Source organism: Paramisgurnus dabryanus, chromosome 19 (assembly GCF_030506205.2).
Source record: "Paramisgurnus dabryanus chromosome 19, PD_genome_1.1, whole genome shotgun sequence".
NCBI classification, from domain to species: Eukaryota; Metazoa; Chordata; class Actinopteri; order Cypriniformes; family Cobitidae; genus Paramisgurnus; species Paramisgurnus dabryanus.
Window position 1 is genome coordinate 31118171 of NC_133355.1, and position 19928 is coordinate 31138098.

General features: G+C 37.5%; 1 protein-coding gene across 1 annotated transcript in view; it reads left to right on the forward strand.

Annotated features, from left to right (window-relative positions):
• Nucleotides 1-4175: 4175 nt before the first annotated feature.
• The window catches only part of LOC135785788 (retinoic acid receptor beta-like), a 134153-nt gene continuing 118400 nt past the window's right edge, over nucleotides 4176-19928 (forward strand). Inside the window, exon 1 of the mRNA XM_073812667.1 lies at nucleotides 4176-4699. Coding sequence (XP_073668768.1) covers nucleotides 4567-4699 — 133 coding nt within the window. The 5' untranslated portion in view covers nucleotides 4176-4566. The remainder of the gene's footprint in view (nucleotides 4700-19928) is intronic.

The window sequence follows — 19928 nt, forward strand, 5'->3', positions numbered from 1 at the left end:
CTTTCACAGTACCAAGAATTTTATGGGATAATCAAGACAGCAATTGTATACACTTAAATGTTTATAAATTTGAATAATATACATTGTAAAAAGTTAAAGTTGGATCAAATTATTGATAATGCCTAAACATGTAATGTTTTTTCACCTTAAATTTCTCAGTTTAAATGAAATAATTAAAATAAAAAAATGTAATATTAGGTGCTACCAATTGAAGTAAGTTTTTTTAGTAGAGCCACTTTTACATTTTACAGTTTATGATAGGTAAATAAAATACCATAAAATGTAAATAAAATCTACAATAACAAATGTGAAGTATCTACAAAATTGCAGTGTCACCATTACATGTAAAGTGATATTAATAGAGTATACTGTACAACCCTGACCCAAAACATAATGTTAGCAATGTTAGCAGTGAGCAAGCCAAAGGTAAAAGTGACAAAGATGGCAAAAATTACAATTGTGTTTAAGTGGAGAAATCCAAAACTTAACTTGATCATCTTTTTCAGACTTGATCATCAAAGTATTTTTTTATCTAAGTGTTTGCAAACTTTAGTCTTTTCTTTATAAACAGCTTGTGAGTGAAATCAAATGATGTGATTCATCATCTTAACTTTTTAAATAGCATTACATTTGTATATTTCATTAACATGTTGAAACTTAATCAAAATGGTGCAAAATCATGTAAAATAAATGCATGTACTTATTTATAATATTGTTAAACATTTTGTGAGGCAAATTTAAATAAAAATATTTAAATACTAATATAATGTCTTCATGATTCATAAATGTATGGTGTCACATGGTGCTGTGACTGTATAACATTGCCAGCTTTCTATTGGCTGATTCAGAGGTTAAGGGCGGCCATTTTAGGTTGAAATCATTGTAGTCCTCAGTGTATTTTTGGTATTTTTGAAGAAACCCATAGGTGTCATTTACACTGCGGACGCCACTTTTTGAAATGGCTGATTTTGTCTCCACCACTTTTTGAAAGCACCTGGTTAAAATGTTCTGAACAATTTGTAATATTTGTGGATGCAGACATTTAAAAAACATTGATCTGCAAATAAGAAAACTTTAATCTCCAAAACTTGTCACACTATTAAAATATTTAGGGCCAGATTTATTAACAGCTTGCAGAATAAACCATCATTTTGGTGTTAAATAATGACTGACAGCATTTACTAAAATTAGCTCTGAAAAGGTGTTATTTTTTGCGACTGACCTTATTGCATATGCATTTGTAGATGTTTTTCCTTTCAGATGCAACATTAATTGGAGGAGGGCATTTCAATTTAGTTTGCCAGAGAAGCATATTTTTCAAAAATATTGTTCACCAAGCCATAATATGTTTAATTTGCTGAAGAAAAGAGGAGTCACGAGAAGTCGCATTGTTGTATTTTGTTTCAAAATTTCTTGTAACCTTTCATTTTTGGCCTCTGGTTATTAGTGTGCTTTTACTTTGTTAGCTGGAATTCCCCCTCTCCACATTTTCATTTGCAATGTCTGTGGTGCTGATGTTGCGCGCTCCAAGCGTTCTGCAACTGAGGAGCATCTTCAGGGTTAATCGACAAGTGGAGTTGTGTATCATCCGCATAGCAGTGGTAGAAAAAGCCATGTTTCCAAATGACAAAACCCAGGGATGTCATATTGAAAAGAACAGTGGTCCAAGCACCCCAGTATTAAAGCTGACATAGAATGATTGAACGGAGTAATTATCCTTGTTCTGTGATGTGACATGTAGACAAAAAATGTTTTTGTTTGGGTCTGTAATGCCTTAGAAGCTTCCTAAAAACCTCTCTCAGATAGCTCTATTAGGGTGGGGGATTTTAAACAAGTGGTTTTGCACCTATTTGGCTCCCCCTACTGGCTTAACTTGCAATCTCATTACTGATTGGCTGACTTTGCTGCCTCTCAAAAAATGTAGCCAATTATTTTAAAGTGGAGGGGCAGAGAGATGCCTGTGATGTCATAAGCATCAGTTTTTCAGATTAGGCCGTTTTCTGGCTGACATTTCTAAAAGAGGAATTTTATGAGACTGAGATGTTTAGCATGTATAGCACTTTTTGTATGTTTGTGAATGTGGGTAGACTACCATTATTCAACAGAGAAAAGGTAAAAATGGTTTTTCATTCTCTGTCCCCTTTAAGACGTTGTGGTTCGTAGATGTCACATCTATAGGATACCCTAAATGACCTACCTGAGAGGTAAGAATTGAACCATAGTAGTGCCATACCAGAGACACCCATAGCCTTGAGGGTTTGAAAAGAGGATGTGGTGATTGATCGTGTCAAAAGTAGCGGCACACATACAAGACACATGCACATAAGACACTTTTTTTCACCCCTGCTGGGTGATTTGTAATTTGAAAAAATGGTCACTGAGCTTTCAGTGAAAAAATCTGAACTAATAATTTTGGGGCTGTTTACACTTGGTATTAAGATATGTTTTCGTCGATCAGATTACAAGTGGACAAGAGAGACACATTCTGTTTACACCTGGTATTTAAATCCGTCCTTTTGGTCCACTTTCGACCGCTTCTGTCCTGATTACATTTGAGGGGATGGTCTGTGGAGACTGTGGGCGAGTCCCTCTTATGTCATTTAATCGCGAGTGGGAGTAATGATGGGTTTAAATGGACACAAACTAATCAGAGTCCACTGCTTTTGTTGTAAGTAAACATGCTGCAGTGTTTTGTACATGTATCTGTAAGTGCTTTCTCTGATATTTTAGCGCAATTGATAAAATAATCCAGCTAACAAAAATATGTAACTATTACGTAACGTTGACCTAATATGATGACCAAATTAATGTCGTGGCGACCGGAAAAGTGAAATTCCTAGATTCGTTGACTTGACGTAACTTCCCAACGTAATCTGCCTGTCGTTTTATGTTGGTAAACAGTTAGTAATTTAAATCTTTTATTTAATATTCTTTGGGCACACATCTGCGGTACAACTAATTTAACTTCTCCTTTTTTGCCCATAACTAAAAGACTTACCATAGCATATGAATGGCAGTTGGAATAAATTTTTTTAACATTACATTACAAACATTTAAATAAACATCTTAAAACAAACATTTAAATTGATTCTCCATATAATTTAAACGATGATGTCATTTCTGAAGTGTGCAGGCATAGTGTTCAGACAGAGAAAGTAAGAGAGTTGCTGTCCTCTTCATGTTCTGGTTGCCAGGGTAACGCTGCTCTAACCTTCACCAGTCCAAAACACCAAACATGTCCCACAAAACTTTAAAATAAAAACAATAAAACAAATAACGGTTAAAGAACATCTACACGTTTTCATAAATAAGCGGAGAGTAGGCGGCCTTGTGTGGCTGTTTGAGCACATTCAACCACATGCACATTTACACTACAAAAGCAATCTGATTAAAAGGGTTTTTGACTACCTCTGAATGTGGTTGAAAGTGGTCGAAAGTGGACGAGCTCAAAACATTTTGAACACCGTTTACACCTGTCTTTAGGGTCATCCACTTGTGATCCGATCAACGAAAACACATCTCAATACCAAGTATAAACACCCCTTTTGATGAACAAACTAAAATACGAACCAATCTCTAGAAAGACCCAAATTTTCCATCACTAATTTGCCCCTAAATATACTTAAATCTCATTTGAAGTTACTGATAATTCTGATAAGTGTGCAAAGAATTAAAATTATTCTATTCAAAATATAAAGAGAAACAAAACGTGTTAAGACATTCACTATAAATACAAAAGACACCACATGAGAGAAAATATGTTACACTTTACATGCACTACAAATGTTTGTTTGAGTCATTTGAAACTGTTTTGTAAATGAGACATCACTAGGCTCTTCAATGCACTCATTTTCATGCTCGTGTGTAGTACTCAGTTCTTTAATGTTTTTTCTTACTCTTCTTGCCTGCGATTAGTTTTGCTTTAATAGTATGAAATTTAATCTGACACGTACATTGGGCTATACAGAAAATATTCTTTTGAGATTAAAACCGCGTTGAGTTGTTTCTTTTGCTGAGTTGCTCTTCTACCTCCCGTCAGACGCGGACCTACTTGTGTGTGTGCGCGCGGCCGCGCGTGTGTGAACGCTGGTGATGTCACACTGGTGTGGGTCATTTGAAGGTTAGCAGCCTCAGAAGGGTTCACAGAAAGTTCACTCGCATATATTAGGCAACTCAGTCTTTCATTGTGTTGGAATGAACTAGTGCGAAATGGGCAGCGTTCGGGCATTAGCGCAGATCAGTCATTGCGCTTTTAAACGCGATATATTCCTAACAATATCACTCATTATGTTGAACTGCTATCGGTAACATGAACCGGACCGACCACAACACCGAGCGAAACGACATTTCCATGCGTTAAACGACAAATGTTTTCATTTAGCAAAAGCGGAGAAGCGCTAGTGATGAACGGGATGTGTTTGGGATTTTTGCCGTGTTGTCTGGCGATCGTCTGTGGAAACCGAAAGCGATTAGAACGTGCCAAAGCTCATTGAGAGTTTGATGGAGTTTCTGTAAAGGGTTCAAGGACAATCAAAGTCAATTTCGTCTTTTTCAGTGATAAAGTAGATGATGTTTGACTGCATGGATGTTTTATCGGGACACATGCTGGAGTTTTACTCTTCCAGTCCTTCATCATGTATGTTACAGGAGAAAGCGCTGAGCGCGTGCTTCAGCTGGCATCAGCGCCGCACCAAACAATGTATGTCGATATTATTCCCTTATTTTTATATTGCAGTATTTACATTTGTATGTCGCGTTGCTAATGAGCCTTTTATTGATATTTAAACTTTTAAACGCTTTTAAAATAATGTTAATTAGACACAAACAAATAGACAATATCTACTTTATAAGTACACGGTACGTTGAATGTGTTAATAATTCAATGTCATGCTATAGCCTCTTTTTAGTGTACTATAGTAATAGGACAAATTCTTAAACATGAGAACCATGGTGTAGCCTAATATTCTTTAAAGCACTTTAGAGAACCAATATACATAGTTTAATCATACAGTACCATCTAAAATACAGTGCACAATAATTGTAATTATTGTAAACATTATTGTAATCATAGTAATGACATACAAAAAGCAATAATTTACTTAAATTATTGTAAATTACCCAAAAGTATCATGCTTTTTAAATGTAGGCTACTGTATAGTTTCTTGAAGATACCATAGTATATAAATAACATTCACTGCAATGGTAGGTACTTATGATGTCATTTTTATAGTATATATAGTACTGTTTCAATACCATCTTATAAGGATATAGGAACAAATGGTTGTTCTTTACACTACTTGTGGTCATGTTACCTTAAAGGCTAATTATGAATATAATAGAATGTGGTGCACATAACCAAGTTAATGCTGTAAATACGGCATGCTTAAAACATACCTATTTGCAGATGCTGTGCGGTAGTTTTTTCCTTGAATGATTTAAGGTCATTATGGCAGCTTTAGGAATGCACTGTGTTAATGCTCATGACTTGTGATCCCAGACTGATTCACAAACACAGTTAAAGGACTTTAAAACATTGTAACTTTGTAACATTGAGATATCTGTGTTTTTTTTGTTTGTTTGAGCTCTCATTTATTGTGGAAGTGCATTCTATGTCACCCAAGTGTCCATTCAGTCCTTTAGCACCGTAATCATCATTTATTTTTACATCCTAATGACCCTCACAAAAACAGCACAGAGTACCCACTCAGTTGTCATAGCGCTGTCTATATTTGCTCAGTGGACACAAATCAAAAGAAAGTGGTCCTATCAGCCCACTAACAATTTCAGATATGCCTGTGTTTCCGAACAAGCGCAGGCAGTACTGAAGCGTTACCATGCTCCATCCAGTAACTGTGACAAGATAACATTTTATTTACGACTAAAATCATGTTTTCTGCATGAACTGTTCAATATTTTGAACTTTTGTCTGATCTGAATTGAGGTCCATTTAAAATACAATTGCAGCTTTTATAATAGGAAGTATTTACCATGCAGGGTTACACAGTAGATACTGGTCCAATGAAAGTTTAATAAAAAAATTGTTAATCATAAAATGTTTTAGAAGAGACATTTCAGACACAGCACACACACTTTGTAAGAAATGTATATTATTATATATATTTATTATATTAATTTAAATATGTTCTGAATAAATAACTGTATATTATTGTGGTTATTTGTATGCATCAGTTAAGGCATAATAATAAAGAGTAGCGAGTGAAACTACAGTGCTTCTGAATATCAGAAAAATATGACAATGTTTAAAATAAGCATGAGATTACAATGCATGTTTTGAACATAAGTGGTTTTGTTCTCATGTGCGTTTGTATTATGTGTCACAAACGTATTATTTATTTTATAGTATTTTATTATAAAAAAATAAAAATAATAATTTTCAGCAAATGTGGAGCATAAATGGGACCTTTCTTTTTCGCTCTCTATTTTATGTTGTCTTTCTGTCTGTGCTATCACATTAGAAGGTTATTCACATGTAATTTGAAGGTTATTCAGTTACAAAATATGATCCCATGGCTGTGGAGTATATTTCAAGAACCTTTGTGCACTGTTATTCAGACTGTAGTTTTTAATGTATTAATTTTACATAATAGAAACCTTTTACAGTGATGATCTTGTTAACACTGTGTTGTCCGATCATAATGAGACAGACTTAAAGGTAGGGTATCTTATTTTGAAAAATTAGACTAGCAATGAAATCACGATCCCACCTTCCATTCAAAATGCCATCCAAAGTCACGCCTTTTTCAAAACACATGAACACGCACAGATCAGACGTTTACATCTCATGTCTCAGGCTACGTTTACATGGAAACGATCTGAAAAGAAACCGCAAAAGTGGCGTTGCGTTATCACTTTTTATTCCACGTCTATACGAGCATTTTGAGGGGGAAATCTGCGTGCATATGGTGACGCAAAAGTGTGTGATATTCGATGTAGTATGCACTCCAGGCGGCTAGGTGGCAATGTGAAGCACTGACACACAACAACACCAAGTCCATGTGCCTGCGTACAACCTTCTTCCTGGTTTTCCCAGGTCTCGTCCAAAGCCGTCTGGTTTGCCTCCGACGAATTGGCGCATCAACAGTTTCACTGAGGTAATTAATGCGCCTTCTCTGATCAGTAATACTTGCTGTGAATAATTCGTACAACTGCTGGAAAGACTTGTATATTTATCAGAGCTGCTATGGCAACTTGAAGGTCCGACGTATGGAAATAATCTGACATGTTTGTTGTTATTTTCCTGAACTGGCGCATGCCTGTGACGTAATCGCGTATGCGACGAGAGCCACCGTGAGCAGACTTTTGCGTTTTTACTCTTTAGACGAGAACGCGATGGTAGATCGTTTTTAAGAATTCCACTCTGAAGGGTGGTTTCACTTTTTTGCGTTTTTAAGCCCCCAAAATGCCGTCGCCGTGTAAACGAAAGGCACATCCAATAAAATATTTTTACGTTTTCACCCTCGAGCGTACTCGTGTAAACAGGCCCTCATTCACCAGTGAAAAAGCTTTGCAGTACAAAGTGAATAACTTTATCAAAATAACCAACATAAACAACTGGTTTACATTAGAATTAGTATGCACACTTTAGGTTGTGTAGACGTAGTAACTATATCGTTACGCTAATCTGTAAACGAACACAAATTTCATAAGCAACAAAATGTTTCATCAAAGTAGAATATCTGAATCCATCTCAATACAACCATATCGCGTACCTAACCTACCTTACCAAAATAAACAGTGCAACGACCCTTTCAGACCCTTTGCAGCTGTTTGCATATTGTGTTAAAGCAGTAAAGTTATTGATGTTAATTTGGGTTTTTGCTCTTTGCTGATCCATGGAGTTTTTGCTGTTGATGTTATAAAAGATGTCTTTCGTCTTGTGGCTCCTGTGCAAGTTGTCAATTCAGCAGAAAAGTTTGCCATTCTCCCTTTGTTTAGAGATGGGAGGTGAGCGCTCGTAAATGTACCGATGATGTATGGTGTCTGTGTGAACAGGCTGTGCAGTGGCATTCAAATTATGCTAACAAATGAGGGGCAAAAAAGGCAAAGTCCGTTCGGACCGAGATCTATTATTGTATGAAAATGTTTTGGTCTTACGCCTTTCACAGATGACATAAATTTTGCACATGTGCGACCAGTAAATTTGAACTTTTTTTGTGATGTGACACTGAATTTGAAAACAGCACATTGTACTTTCTGCATCTATCATTAAAGGACAAGTTCGGTATTTTACACTTAAAGCCCTGTTTTCAGATTGTTTATGGTGAAATAGAACGGTTTTGACTGAAATTTCTACATATGCGGCTGCCCTGAGAATTTTCGGATGTTTGTGTTTCACCTCACACCTCTACAATGGGTTTAATGGTGCACTGGAACAATCCTTTCTAAAATGCATTAAACTTTCGTTTACAAAGACGTGAAACTCACCGAGTGGTCAGGGGTGTTCACTGATATGCTCACACAAAAATCGCTGCAAAAGATGCTTTCCAACTAGGGCTGGGATAAACGATTATTTTTTAAACGATTAATCTAGCGATTCTTTTTTCGATGCATCGATTAATCTAACGATTCATTTTATCAGTCCGATTCGACTTCGATTCGATTAGATTATCGATTATCTCCCCATTAATTAACTAATAGCAATTTACACAAGTTGATTTACATATCTGAATGTAAACATTTCAATATATGTTGATTGCTCTTGAAATTTCAAAATAAAAAAAGACTATACAAGTGCAAAATAATGCATTCTTAGTGAGAGGTAGCATTTCATAAAGCGTTTGCAGCTCATTCTGTGCTGTTTAGTAACAGTATAAAAATCTCAAGTTCAAATGACTTTATTTTGCATGCATTAATGAGCAAAACCTCTTCAATGTGCCTTTTGATGGTCACACAGTGTAATTTTTATAACTTGATTTGTTTAATCCACATTGTTTTTGTGCTGTTCTAGTCCATGTAATGACAGATATAAACACAATTAAACATAAGAAGCACATACATTATTAAATCTCTTTCTCTTAAGTTTATTAAGATAGATGAGGACTCATTTACTGCTGTACAGAGAGTGAATGAAAACGCAGTCTTCTGGCAACAGTGTGTTTTTACAGATTTCATTGCTTTTTGTTAAATTGCTCTGTTTAAAACACACTTGGCATCACATTCATGATTTTATGGTAAAATGGCACTCTTTCGCGTCAATCCACGAGCATTTAAACCATAAACAAAGCACTTTCACTTTAAATGAGCGTGAGCAGCGCAGCAGAACCCACGCAGACACGATTGCAGCACAGTTGCTACAGAGCCGCGAGCTTGCGCTCCTCATGCGGCAGGGTGCATGCTTGTTAACATGGGCGCTGAAAAAACATGCGCCGCTTACGCACTGTTCACACTTGCTGTGAAGCCGGCGTGGACTGGAGCCACTCGCGTTGCTCAACGGCGCCGTCTTTTTGGGTCTGACGAATCAACGCGCATATTTTGCGTCGACGTATTTTTTGCGTCGACGTCGTTGATTACGTCGACGCGTTGTCCCAGCCCTATTTCCAACAGCTGTTTTAGCATTCGTTGTTAACTTGTGGACATATTATTCCAAACGCCTCACACCCGTACATTCTTCCGGTTGTGGACCTATTATTCCAAACGCCTCACACCCGTACATTCTTCCGCTTAGAGCTTGAATAATAGACACTCCAGCCCAGGTGGTGGCGCTAATCTGCCATTGCCAATTGCAAGAATAGAAACAAAGTTCCCGGGGCGGAGTAATACCGTACCTCACAGCACAACTAATACAAGTCAGTGGAGTTGGCAAAAACTACGATAAAACCTGTTGGAATGCGTATTTTGGAGCGATTTTTGTGTGCGCATACCAGTGAACACCCCTGACCATTTGGTGGGTTTCACGTCTTTGTAAACGAAAGTTCAATGCATTTTAGGAAGGATTGTTCCAGTGCACCATTAAGCCCATTGTAAAGGTGGGAGGTGAAACACAAACCCCCCAAAATTCTCGGGGCACCCGCATATGTTGAAATTTCAGTCAAAACCGTTCTATCTGTTCTAACAGGGCTTTAAGTGTAAAATACCGAACTTGTCCTTTAAAGTATTTATTAGTAATACAGTGGAAATTAGTAGAAATATGAATATTTGGTTAGCATGTTGATTTACAGTGTGTGCCCCTACATTTTCTGGTTGCGCCCCTAAAATTTTCAGCTTGGGGCCACTGTGCTTCTAGTGAAAAAAGTTAGTCTGGAGCCCTGGAATGCGGTTATTCGCGATTAATCTTTTCCCAAAACTAGCTCCAAAACAATTTTTAATGGCAGGTTGCAAGTAAAATGGAGAAGCTTTGGTGGTGTGATGGTGGGCATGTAAGCCTTGTGTGTAAAAGTGATATCACAATATAATACATATGAAGTTCACAGTTATTATGTAGTATCTTTATTTAAAGATTTCCTAGCTCAAAATCTCATTGTAGTGGTGTTTGCTAGCAACAATGTCACTACTATTGTTGAGTTGGTTAATAAATTGAACAAACCTCTTACCCTAAATTAGGGACGGGCAAGTTTGATAGCGAGAAGGGCCAGCATTTTCCTCCTTCATACCAATCGGCCAGATTACAGTGACTAAAATCCACATATTACCATGATTAATAATGCTCAATATAACATAATCATATAGGCATAGTTTGGAGGGCACTATTAATGGAACGGTTAATAAAATAGAAATATAAGAATTTATATTTTATTTGTCTAATCTCAATATTTTAATAGGTAGACTGAGTAACATACAGCTAAAATAGTTTTAATACATTTAAACCATATTTAAAAACCATGAAGTCTCACTCTCTAATCTCAAAATATTGCAGTACACTTGTTTGCTGTTAGGTGCCCCCCAAGCACAAACACGAAACCCTGCCTAACATACTAACATAAATGCACAGCATCATTTTGTTGCCATGTGTCCAACAGACGTCATTAAAGGCATTTTTGGTTGAAAATGCTAGGCTCTCATTCAAAAATTGCAGGTTTGGGCACTTGAGAGCGCTTTTGACCGCACAGCAATATCAGAGAAGATGCTTTGGTTGCTACGATACGAAATATCCATGGAAAAATATGTTCCTAGTATTAGATGTTATAGTTTTTCATATCATTTTATTTCACATTGTTTTGGTAGTCTGTGTAACTCATCTGTTTAACACTTCTGACACATCAAAGACTCAAATACCAGCAATATACAATTACCAGGTGTCGCTTGGTCGGTGTAGTATTTGTCCCGCCCTTCATCCCCTGCAATTGGATGGCTAAGTAAAAACTGACATTAGTCCCTTTCACACAGTAAGTCTTTACTGGTAATTTACTGGTAAATTGCAGTTAACAGATCATGTGTGAACAGAACCTTTCCGGTAAATCAGTACTCCCAATTTACCAGTAAGACAGGTTGTTAGATTACCAGTAATTTACCGGTAAGCGCTATGTGTGAACGAAAAATATAGGATTATCGGCATTTAGAACGGACGACGTCAGACCGCGCTGACAGCTTCGGGCCAATCATAATTTTTTAAAACAGATGACGCGTTTACGCCCAGACTGTTTACGGACGTTTCCACACATGCGGTGCTTGAAAGTCGAGCACACCTGAAGTTTACGTCCACATTTCTTCACCAAAGTTGTTTAAAACATCTTACCACCTACTTGCCGAATTGACGACGTCCTTAGCACGCCCTATGTGAAGCCTAATGTGCAAAAAGTACTGTTTAAAACGCCATCCACGACGTGGATTGTTTACAAATACCACACTGAGCTCACCGCGCACCACAGGTACTTCCGCTTTCTCAATGAATTTACCGGTAATTTGATACTGATGTGTGAATGATGTCTTACTGGTAAAAAGACGGAATGTCACTGCGTGTGTGAACAGCACATGTTACTGGTAAATTCATTCTGGTAAATTCATGGTAATTTACCAGTATTACTGTGTGAAAGAGGCTATTGACAAGTGCAGAGTTCTCTGAGAAATTGAACTGCGACCAGAAAAATTTTGAGAAAGTAGTGTGGCCGTGTAACATCCGTCTGATTTGTTGTCTCGCTTCATCATAAGGCAATGACTTCGGCAACATGAAGGTAGCTCTGGGAAACACATTGGGTCAGCCTTCATAAACCGCGTAATGGGGTTTGTTTGAAATATAAACAGAGAGCAGCTTTGTAATAACTAATCCCATAATTAATAACTGCTATACCAATTTCTTGCTGGAAATGCAGTCAGAGTGAAAATATAACCTTATTTACACTAAATTTGTGCTCCAGCCGCTTTCTTGGCCACCACTGCATAGAATTGTGGGACAAGATGATGAAAGTATGCAAAACGATAATGCAAAGCAAACACTGGCTGTGTCTAAATCAGCTCCCTTGTTCAGTCTTTGGGCACTGATCAGGGAGTCGGCCATTTTAAGGGCTGTCCCACAATACAATGCAAAAACCAGTGAGCATTGATAGTCCTTGTGTTCCCTCACCGGAAATCACGTGATTTTTTTAAGCTCTCAAACTGAAAATCATGCAAGCCAGTTTTGTCTTCGTTTATTACTTGAAAGACAGTTTTGGTCACTTTATCAGAAAGTTGTTTATGTGTGCTGCTTGTGAAAGAAAATAAAAGTTATCAATTTGTACCTGGTCTGGCCCCCTCCCAACCCATGCACACACACATAGTTGATTCGACTATCGGTCGACTATGGAAAGATTCGACAATTCTGATTCGAATATGTAAATCCTTAGTCGAGGACACCCCTAAAGCCAACTCAAAAAAACTCATGAAATGTGACAAACGTCTTTATAAAGCTTAAGCAGCCACGTCACAGGGAAATAAGTGAACAGTGTCCCAATGTGAAGTGAGCAAGGGTCATTACGATTGCCCGAACCTGAATACACAATATACTGATTCACCACCTCAGGAGCTAGGGAGGGGATTGAGACTACTGCCTTGTAATACTGAAACGAAGGCAGCCTTTTAGAGATATCAGATGCAGCCTAGATTTCCCAAAACCCATTTTATGGACTCATTACCCCTCTTTGTTTGCACCTGTATCTCATTATGATTTTTACCCCTGCCAATTGAAACCCTGTCTTGTTATTCATTCATTGCCTAGTCTTGTTGATTTCATCTGCTACCTAGACATACCTGTTCTTGTTTCTGCCTGAGGATTTGTTGGTTTATTTCCTGTTCTTCTTTATGGACCGTTTACCTGTGTTTATGAACTCTGCCTGTTCTTGGACTATGATTGTTGGATTACCCCTTTTGAATATTGTGGATCTCTTTATAAAAGAATTGCATTTGGATCCGCAGCCGTTATCTCTTGTGCAGTCTGTGACAGGCCAAATGGATGCTATGAAGCTGATATAACACAAATGGAATTACAATAATTGAGAAACATACTAAATTACTATATTAGCAGACAAACTAAATAAAATAAAAAAAACATTTATTTTGCGTAATAATTATAATAATTGTGCTATACACTTTTGAGTACTTCATAATTTTTCACAAGACAATAGTTTTAGTGCATTCTATCTTTGTATCTGCTTCACAAAGTGAAATATTTATGAAAACCTAAACAAACAAAATGAAAACAAATAAGGAAGAGCTAGCAGCAGGATCACTTTTATTCTGGGATTCTTCATACACAGGCAAGTGCTGAGACTTCAGGTGACTCCACATGTTCGTGTTGTTGTTTTTTTTCTTTACTGCAGCTTCCATTTTCACAAAGTCACTGCAAATATTGCACTTTGCATTTCTTAGTGTTAGCTCTCTATAAAGTTTTTTTCAGAGGAGACTTGGTTTCTGTCATGCCATCTAGCATAATTTTTGTTGAAATTGTGTTTCATTAGGGCCTAAGCACGTGCAAAGTGCCCTGTTGTATTTCTCAGGATTAATATATTTTCTATATTGTTGTTTGGGGCATTTTGAAGCCCTTAACATGCTAAAAACTCAAAATAAAAAAAAAAATGTAAAAAATTGCAGTGCCCCCTTTAATAGGTAGAAGAAAACATACATACATGTATGGACATTGATACACATACATTGTAAAAAATGTGCTGTAATTATGCAGCTGGTTGCCAGTAACTTACTGTAAAAGATAAAGATTGAAATGTTTCATGTTCATTTAACTTTGAACAAACTTTTGCCAGTAAATAACATAAATGTAAAATCTACAGTAAGTTAATACTGTAATTTCTACAGACATTATTTCTATAGACGTTTAGCTCTGCCCAACAGGAATTAAGATATTTTAAAAATGTTAAAAGTGCATGCTATGAACTTTTTATTTCTTTTAGGGTATTTATGTAATTACCATCAAACTTGGTCAACATTATGCAAAAATATTTAAGATTTCTGACATCTTGAATGATGTTGCTATGGTGAAACAACAAATGTATGGCTAAATCAGAAAAAATGGGAAGTGTCTTAAAATTTAATTATATATTGATTTATTTCAGTCAGACCTGAGCTGTATGTTTGGTCATGGAGTCTAATCATCCTCAGTCATAGAGCCACTACTGTAACTAGTAGCAGGAAGTGTTGCACTTAAAACATACTTTAAAATAGTATATCTATATTTATAAGATTCTTCAAACCTTGTCAGAATAATGCAGAGACATGACAGATGTAAAATTGTAAAAGAGTTTATACCTTAAATAATGCTGCCATGGTAACAAGTAAAACTTCAGTACTACAGTATTTTCTGGTGTATTTGAAGCTTGGAGCATGATTAAATGTCACAAAATTTGGCATGAAATAAAATTAGGCGTTTACATTAGCTTAAACATGGGCATGGTGGTGGGGCTCTGTAGCATCCCATTTTGTCTAAAATTATGGGGTTAGTTTTACCTACAGTCACCAAATTTGATACATAAAGATGTGGCAGTGAGGATGTATGTCACAGGGAAAAGCATCAAGCAATTTTCAGTGGCATTATGTGGTATCACCAGTGGCCCTCTGGTTCTGGAAAGACATAACTAACATTACACCAATATATTGAAAATGCTAAATTGAGTTATAGGTTTGGTCATAGGAGCTAATCACATGGATGCGGGACACCAGCTGGCAGCAGGAAGTTTATCACTTACAACTGAAAATCCACCGAAAATTTCACTGAAATGCACGTCCTTGTTATACATTGTTTTCTGACAGCCACCATGATGCAGTGGTGCTGCAGTGCTTGGGCCCATCATCGCTGAAGCAGCTATATCCTTCTTCTCCAAACAAATCAATTTTAAGGTTTAAAAGAAATAATTTTTTTAAACTCTTGAAATTATACACGTCAGAAGGAAAATATACAACTGAATTAGTATGAAGACTTTGGAAAAACGTCTCCTTACAAAATTTCAACAATTCACCCCCCAGGCCTCTTTGTACAAATTTGCACATGTACAAAATTTGGTAGGCAGTGCCGATCTTAGATGCTGGGGGGCCCTAAGCAAACCTTTGTGAGGGGCCCTCTGTCAGTGAATTCAACCCATTCATTGTTACTGCTTAAGGGCTCGTTACTGTGCATTCAGACCGCCACCGGCGAGAGCGTCAATAAAAGCTCTGGCTGCCCAGACAACGACGCTACAGAAAAGTTGTAGTGGACGCTCTGACGCTCGAATGCATTCTCTCAACACGGAGCTTTCCGCCTTCCGATTGGCTGCCGTTGAACATTTCCGCCTTCCGATTGGTTGCCGCCGAACCGCGTCATATCTCATTACCATAAAGTTGAGCTGATTTCAACTCTCCTCGACGCTCACGCTGTACATGACGCGGCGCGCCGCTGCTCGCTGGAGCTCGCCACCGGCTCTCATTGAAAATGAATGACTTCCGGCCACTTTGACGCTCTCGCCGGTGGCGGTCTGAATGCCCTGTTATAGTTGTGAGTAGGTCCTACGGCGTAGGTTCCGCGTTGGTTTTCATTTATACTTTTGCGACGTCGTCCGCATCGATGTGCAAACACACCAGCAGACCGCTGGTAGGCAGTATCCATGCGTGTAACCATAGTAGCACCGCGACCGTTAAAGAAGAAGCAGCTTGGCAAGTTAACCCACAAACGAAGGAGGTGGACCAATCTCAGTGCTTACGGTCCGCGTAGAACTGACGGGCTGTTAAATATTTTGCGAGGTGCACGTCAGGCTACGCAGAGCTTATGCATGACTATAAATCGGGCTTTAGTTGTTAACTAACTGAATATTGTATTATCTAAATCTGTATATTATTCCTATATGGACATTACTTTTACACTGATAAACTTGCTGATTATAATATGAAACATGCATTTGTTGTAAAGCTGTTTTGAATCATTATTTGTTGTGAGAAGGACTAAAAAATAAACCTGATTTAAATTTAAATTAATTTAATGAATCAAATTAAATATAAATACATAATGTTAATACAGTATGAGTTAAAAAATTACCCATTTACCAAACTTAAACAAACTAAAAGACAAACACATTCAAGTGCATAAATGTGGTTTATTATATTTATTGACATAAATGATTACTTAATTACTAAAAATTACTTATCATAAAGGGCAAACGAAAGAATGTGGAAATCTGTAGTAGAGTGTTATTTTGAAAATATTGCATTGCTTTTTTTGGCAATACTTACAAAGATTTAAAATATTACAAACTCATACATTCGGATACAGACAAATAGCTCCGCTTTGAAGCCATGGTGGGCAAATGATATGCGCATTGTTAGCACATCACTGCGTCATGCACACGGCCATTTCTCAGTACGAAGGCTGCATATGTACACTGCATATGTAATCAAGCTTGGTTTATTTAAGTTACCTGAGCATTTCATTTGCCAGTCATAAACATGTTATAATAATTTACGATGAACTAATAATAACATTAGTCAACTTTTTAATTGTTAACATTCTGAAATATGTCTATATCAGTGTTTTCCAATCCTGGACCTCGAGGACCCCCTCCCACTATGTTTTAGATGTCTACTTATTCAACACACCTGACTTACCTCATCAGCTGGTTAAGGAGACATGTTTACCATTTTGGAAGGTGCTAATACGTTGAATTCAGGTGTTTTAAATTAGAAGACATCTAAAACTTTCTGGGAGGGGGTCCTCAAGGACCAGGATTGGGAAACACTGGTCTATATGACGTATGCAGCATGTTGCTGTAATGAAGCACCTTGAGATGGAAGATCCATTTGCAGGCTTTATTACTCTCGTTGTCAGACAGGCAGAATATCAACACCAGCATACACCACAATATAGATAAGGCAGTCTCGTAGTCAATAAACAATCCAAAAGGTCAGGGCAGGCAGCAAGTAATCGTAATAACAAATAACAGATCAGAACCGGTAACCAAATAAACACAGACAGGGTAAACGCTCAGAAATGACAGACAGAGCAAATCAAGACTTCGCATTGAGGTGGCATTTGAGTCTGGCTTAAATAGGCAGTCTTTGATTTGGATCAGGTGGCAAGCAATCAGTCCTGGTATGTGGGTTTGTGGGTAGTGTAGTTTGACCAACGCTAATATTCAGGGGATGGCTCCCTCTGGTGGTGATCGGGAGGCGAAGCAGGTGTCTCATTCACAACAGTTGCGGCCTGCAAAACACTGTGCAGCATGTTTACCAGCAACATAAGTAGCAGACTAATATGACATAATATTAGTTTGTGTTCATTTAAACCCGTCATTTATCCTGCTAGCATTTAAATAAAAAGGAAAGGGACTCGCCCACAGTCTCCACAGAGCATCCCCTCAAAGTAATCAGGACAGAAGCGATCAGAAGTGGACAAAACACCAATCATCTGCAGTTAAGCACATCTATTTCAAACACCTCCACGCAACTTCAATGTAAAAAAACCAATGCAGCTATTCCAGAAAAAAAGCACCACACGATACACAAATCAGATATCAACAGTTGTGATACATAGTGTGGAGAGTCAGTCCTTCAAATTGGACATACACAAAAGTTGGATTTAAATTGACAGTGTGAACAGTGTCATACAGTAATGCAAGAGGATGTCAATCATTGTGTATTTCTTTAACAGTTTTTGTGCAGTTTCTACTTGACAACGTTTGATATTTTGCTATGAAATAGGCATTTTTCTTTTATTACAATTTCCAATTTGTGCCAGACTTCATGTTTAATAAGAGAGGATTCTAGATTTAAGATTCCAATATAAGATGGCCTGAAGACATCTGCATTCCAATATTCAGTTAGCGTCATAGCATCAAGTCAATTAACTTCTCTCTCCACTGGTTACCGATTATGTCAGGTATAAGTTACTACTGCTCACTTTTACAGAACTTTTACTGGCACTGCACCGGCATACTTTTACACCTTCCTACATTCTTACACCCTGTCTAGATCCATATGTTCAGCAAATGAGCAGTGCCTTGTGATACCTTTACAAAAGGGCACTAAATCACTTTCCCGCTCATTTTCCTCCACTACTCCCTGTTGGTGGAATGATCTTCCTAATGGAGCCTGGTCAGCCACAGTTTGAGAACCACTGAGGGGCTGTTTACACTTTGTATTAAGATGTGTTTTCGTTGATCGGATCACAAGTGGACAAGAGAGACACATTTCGTTTACACCTGGTATTGAAATCCGTCTCTTTTGTCCACTTTTAACCGCTTCTGTCCTGAATACTGTGAGGGGGTGGCCTGTCGAGACGGTGGGCGAGTCTCTCTGCTGTCATTTAAATGCGATCGGAGAAAAGACGAGTTTATATGGACACAAACTAATATTATGTCCACTGCTTGTGTTGTAAGTAAACATGCTGCACAGTGTTTTGTATGTATATATGTTAGAGCTTCCTCTGATATTTCAGCGCAATTGATGAAATAAAGCACTATTCGGACGGGATTAGTTTTCGTTTGAGTTTCAACGTGTCCCCCAGGACGTCTGTGATTTTATGTACCGATTCGGACGAGATTAAGATGATGTAGGCTATTCCAGAGATGGGAGTGTCTGTTTCATGCATTTGGGCGTTGCAGAAGAGCACACGCTCTGGATACGCGTGTTTGTAATGTTTAATATTTTGCTTTAAATGTAAAATTATGACAGAACATGTAATATATTAATTTAATTTTAACAAATCAAAATAAAATATATAAATCCTAATAAAGTAACGTTAGCCTACGTGTTTTATATAACTGTCTGCTTATTATAAACCCAAATGAAGAAATAATGATTAATAACTATTTATTATCTTTATAAATTAACATTACCATTCCTGAGTTGAACAACTTTAAACGGAGTTTCTTATAACGTTAATGATATTACAGTGCCCAGTCTTAACAGTGTTTGATATTCAGCTCATCTTAATTTAATTATTTTATTTTGCCTAATGCGAAAAAAACATCCATATCTGAATGATTGGGACTCAGGAAAGACAATATACGCACATTAGTAAGACCTTACGGCAGATCAAGTTGGCCAAAACACGAAATGAACTGCGTTTTCAAAAGATATTGCGGGGAAACACAGACATTTGCATCCGGACGGGGTTAAATTTCTCTGAGTTCGACAAAAAACAGTAGGTAAATTACTCTGGAATTCTTACGGAGGTCGTCAGAGAAAAACACAGACATGGCCAATTCGGACGGGATTAAAAACACAGAGGACCTCTGAGAAGCACGATTTTCTCAGAGGTCCCCGTGTAAAACTAATCCCGTCCAAATAGGGCTTAAGATTGCACAACTTTTACACCCTTTCACAACATCGCTTTAGTTTTATCAATGAAAGGGTAAAAATAGCGCTGTTTGCGCCAGAAGTCAGAAAAGACGTAAAACATTGTGTTCAGTACCTCAGATTACATAAATGGGTGGAGAGAAGGCGGTCGCATGAGGCTGTTCGTACACATTCAACCACATGTGTGTTAACACTACAAAAGCAATCTGATCGAAAGGGGTTTCGAC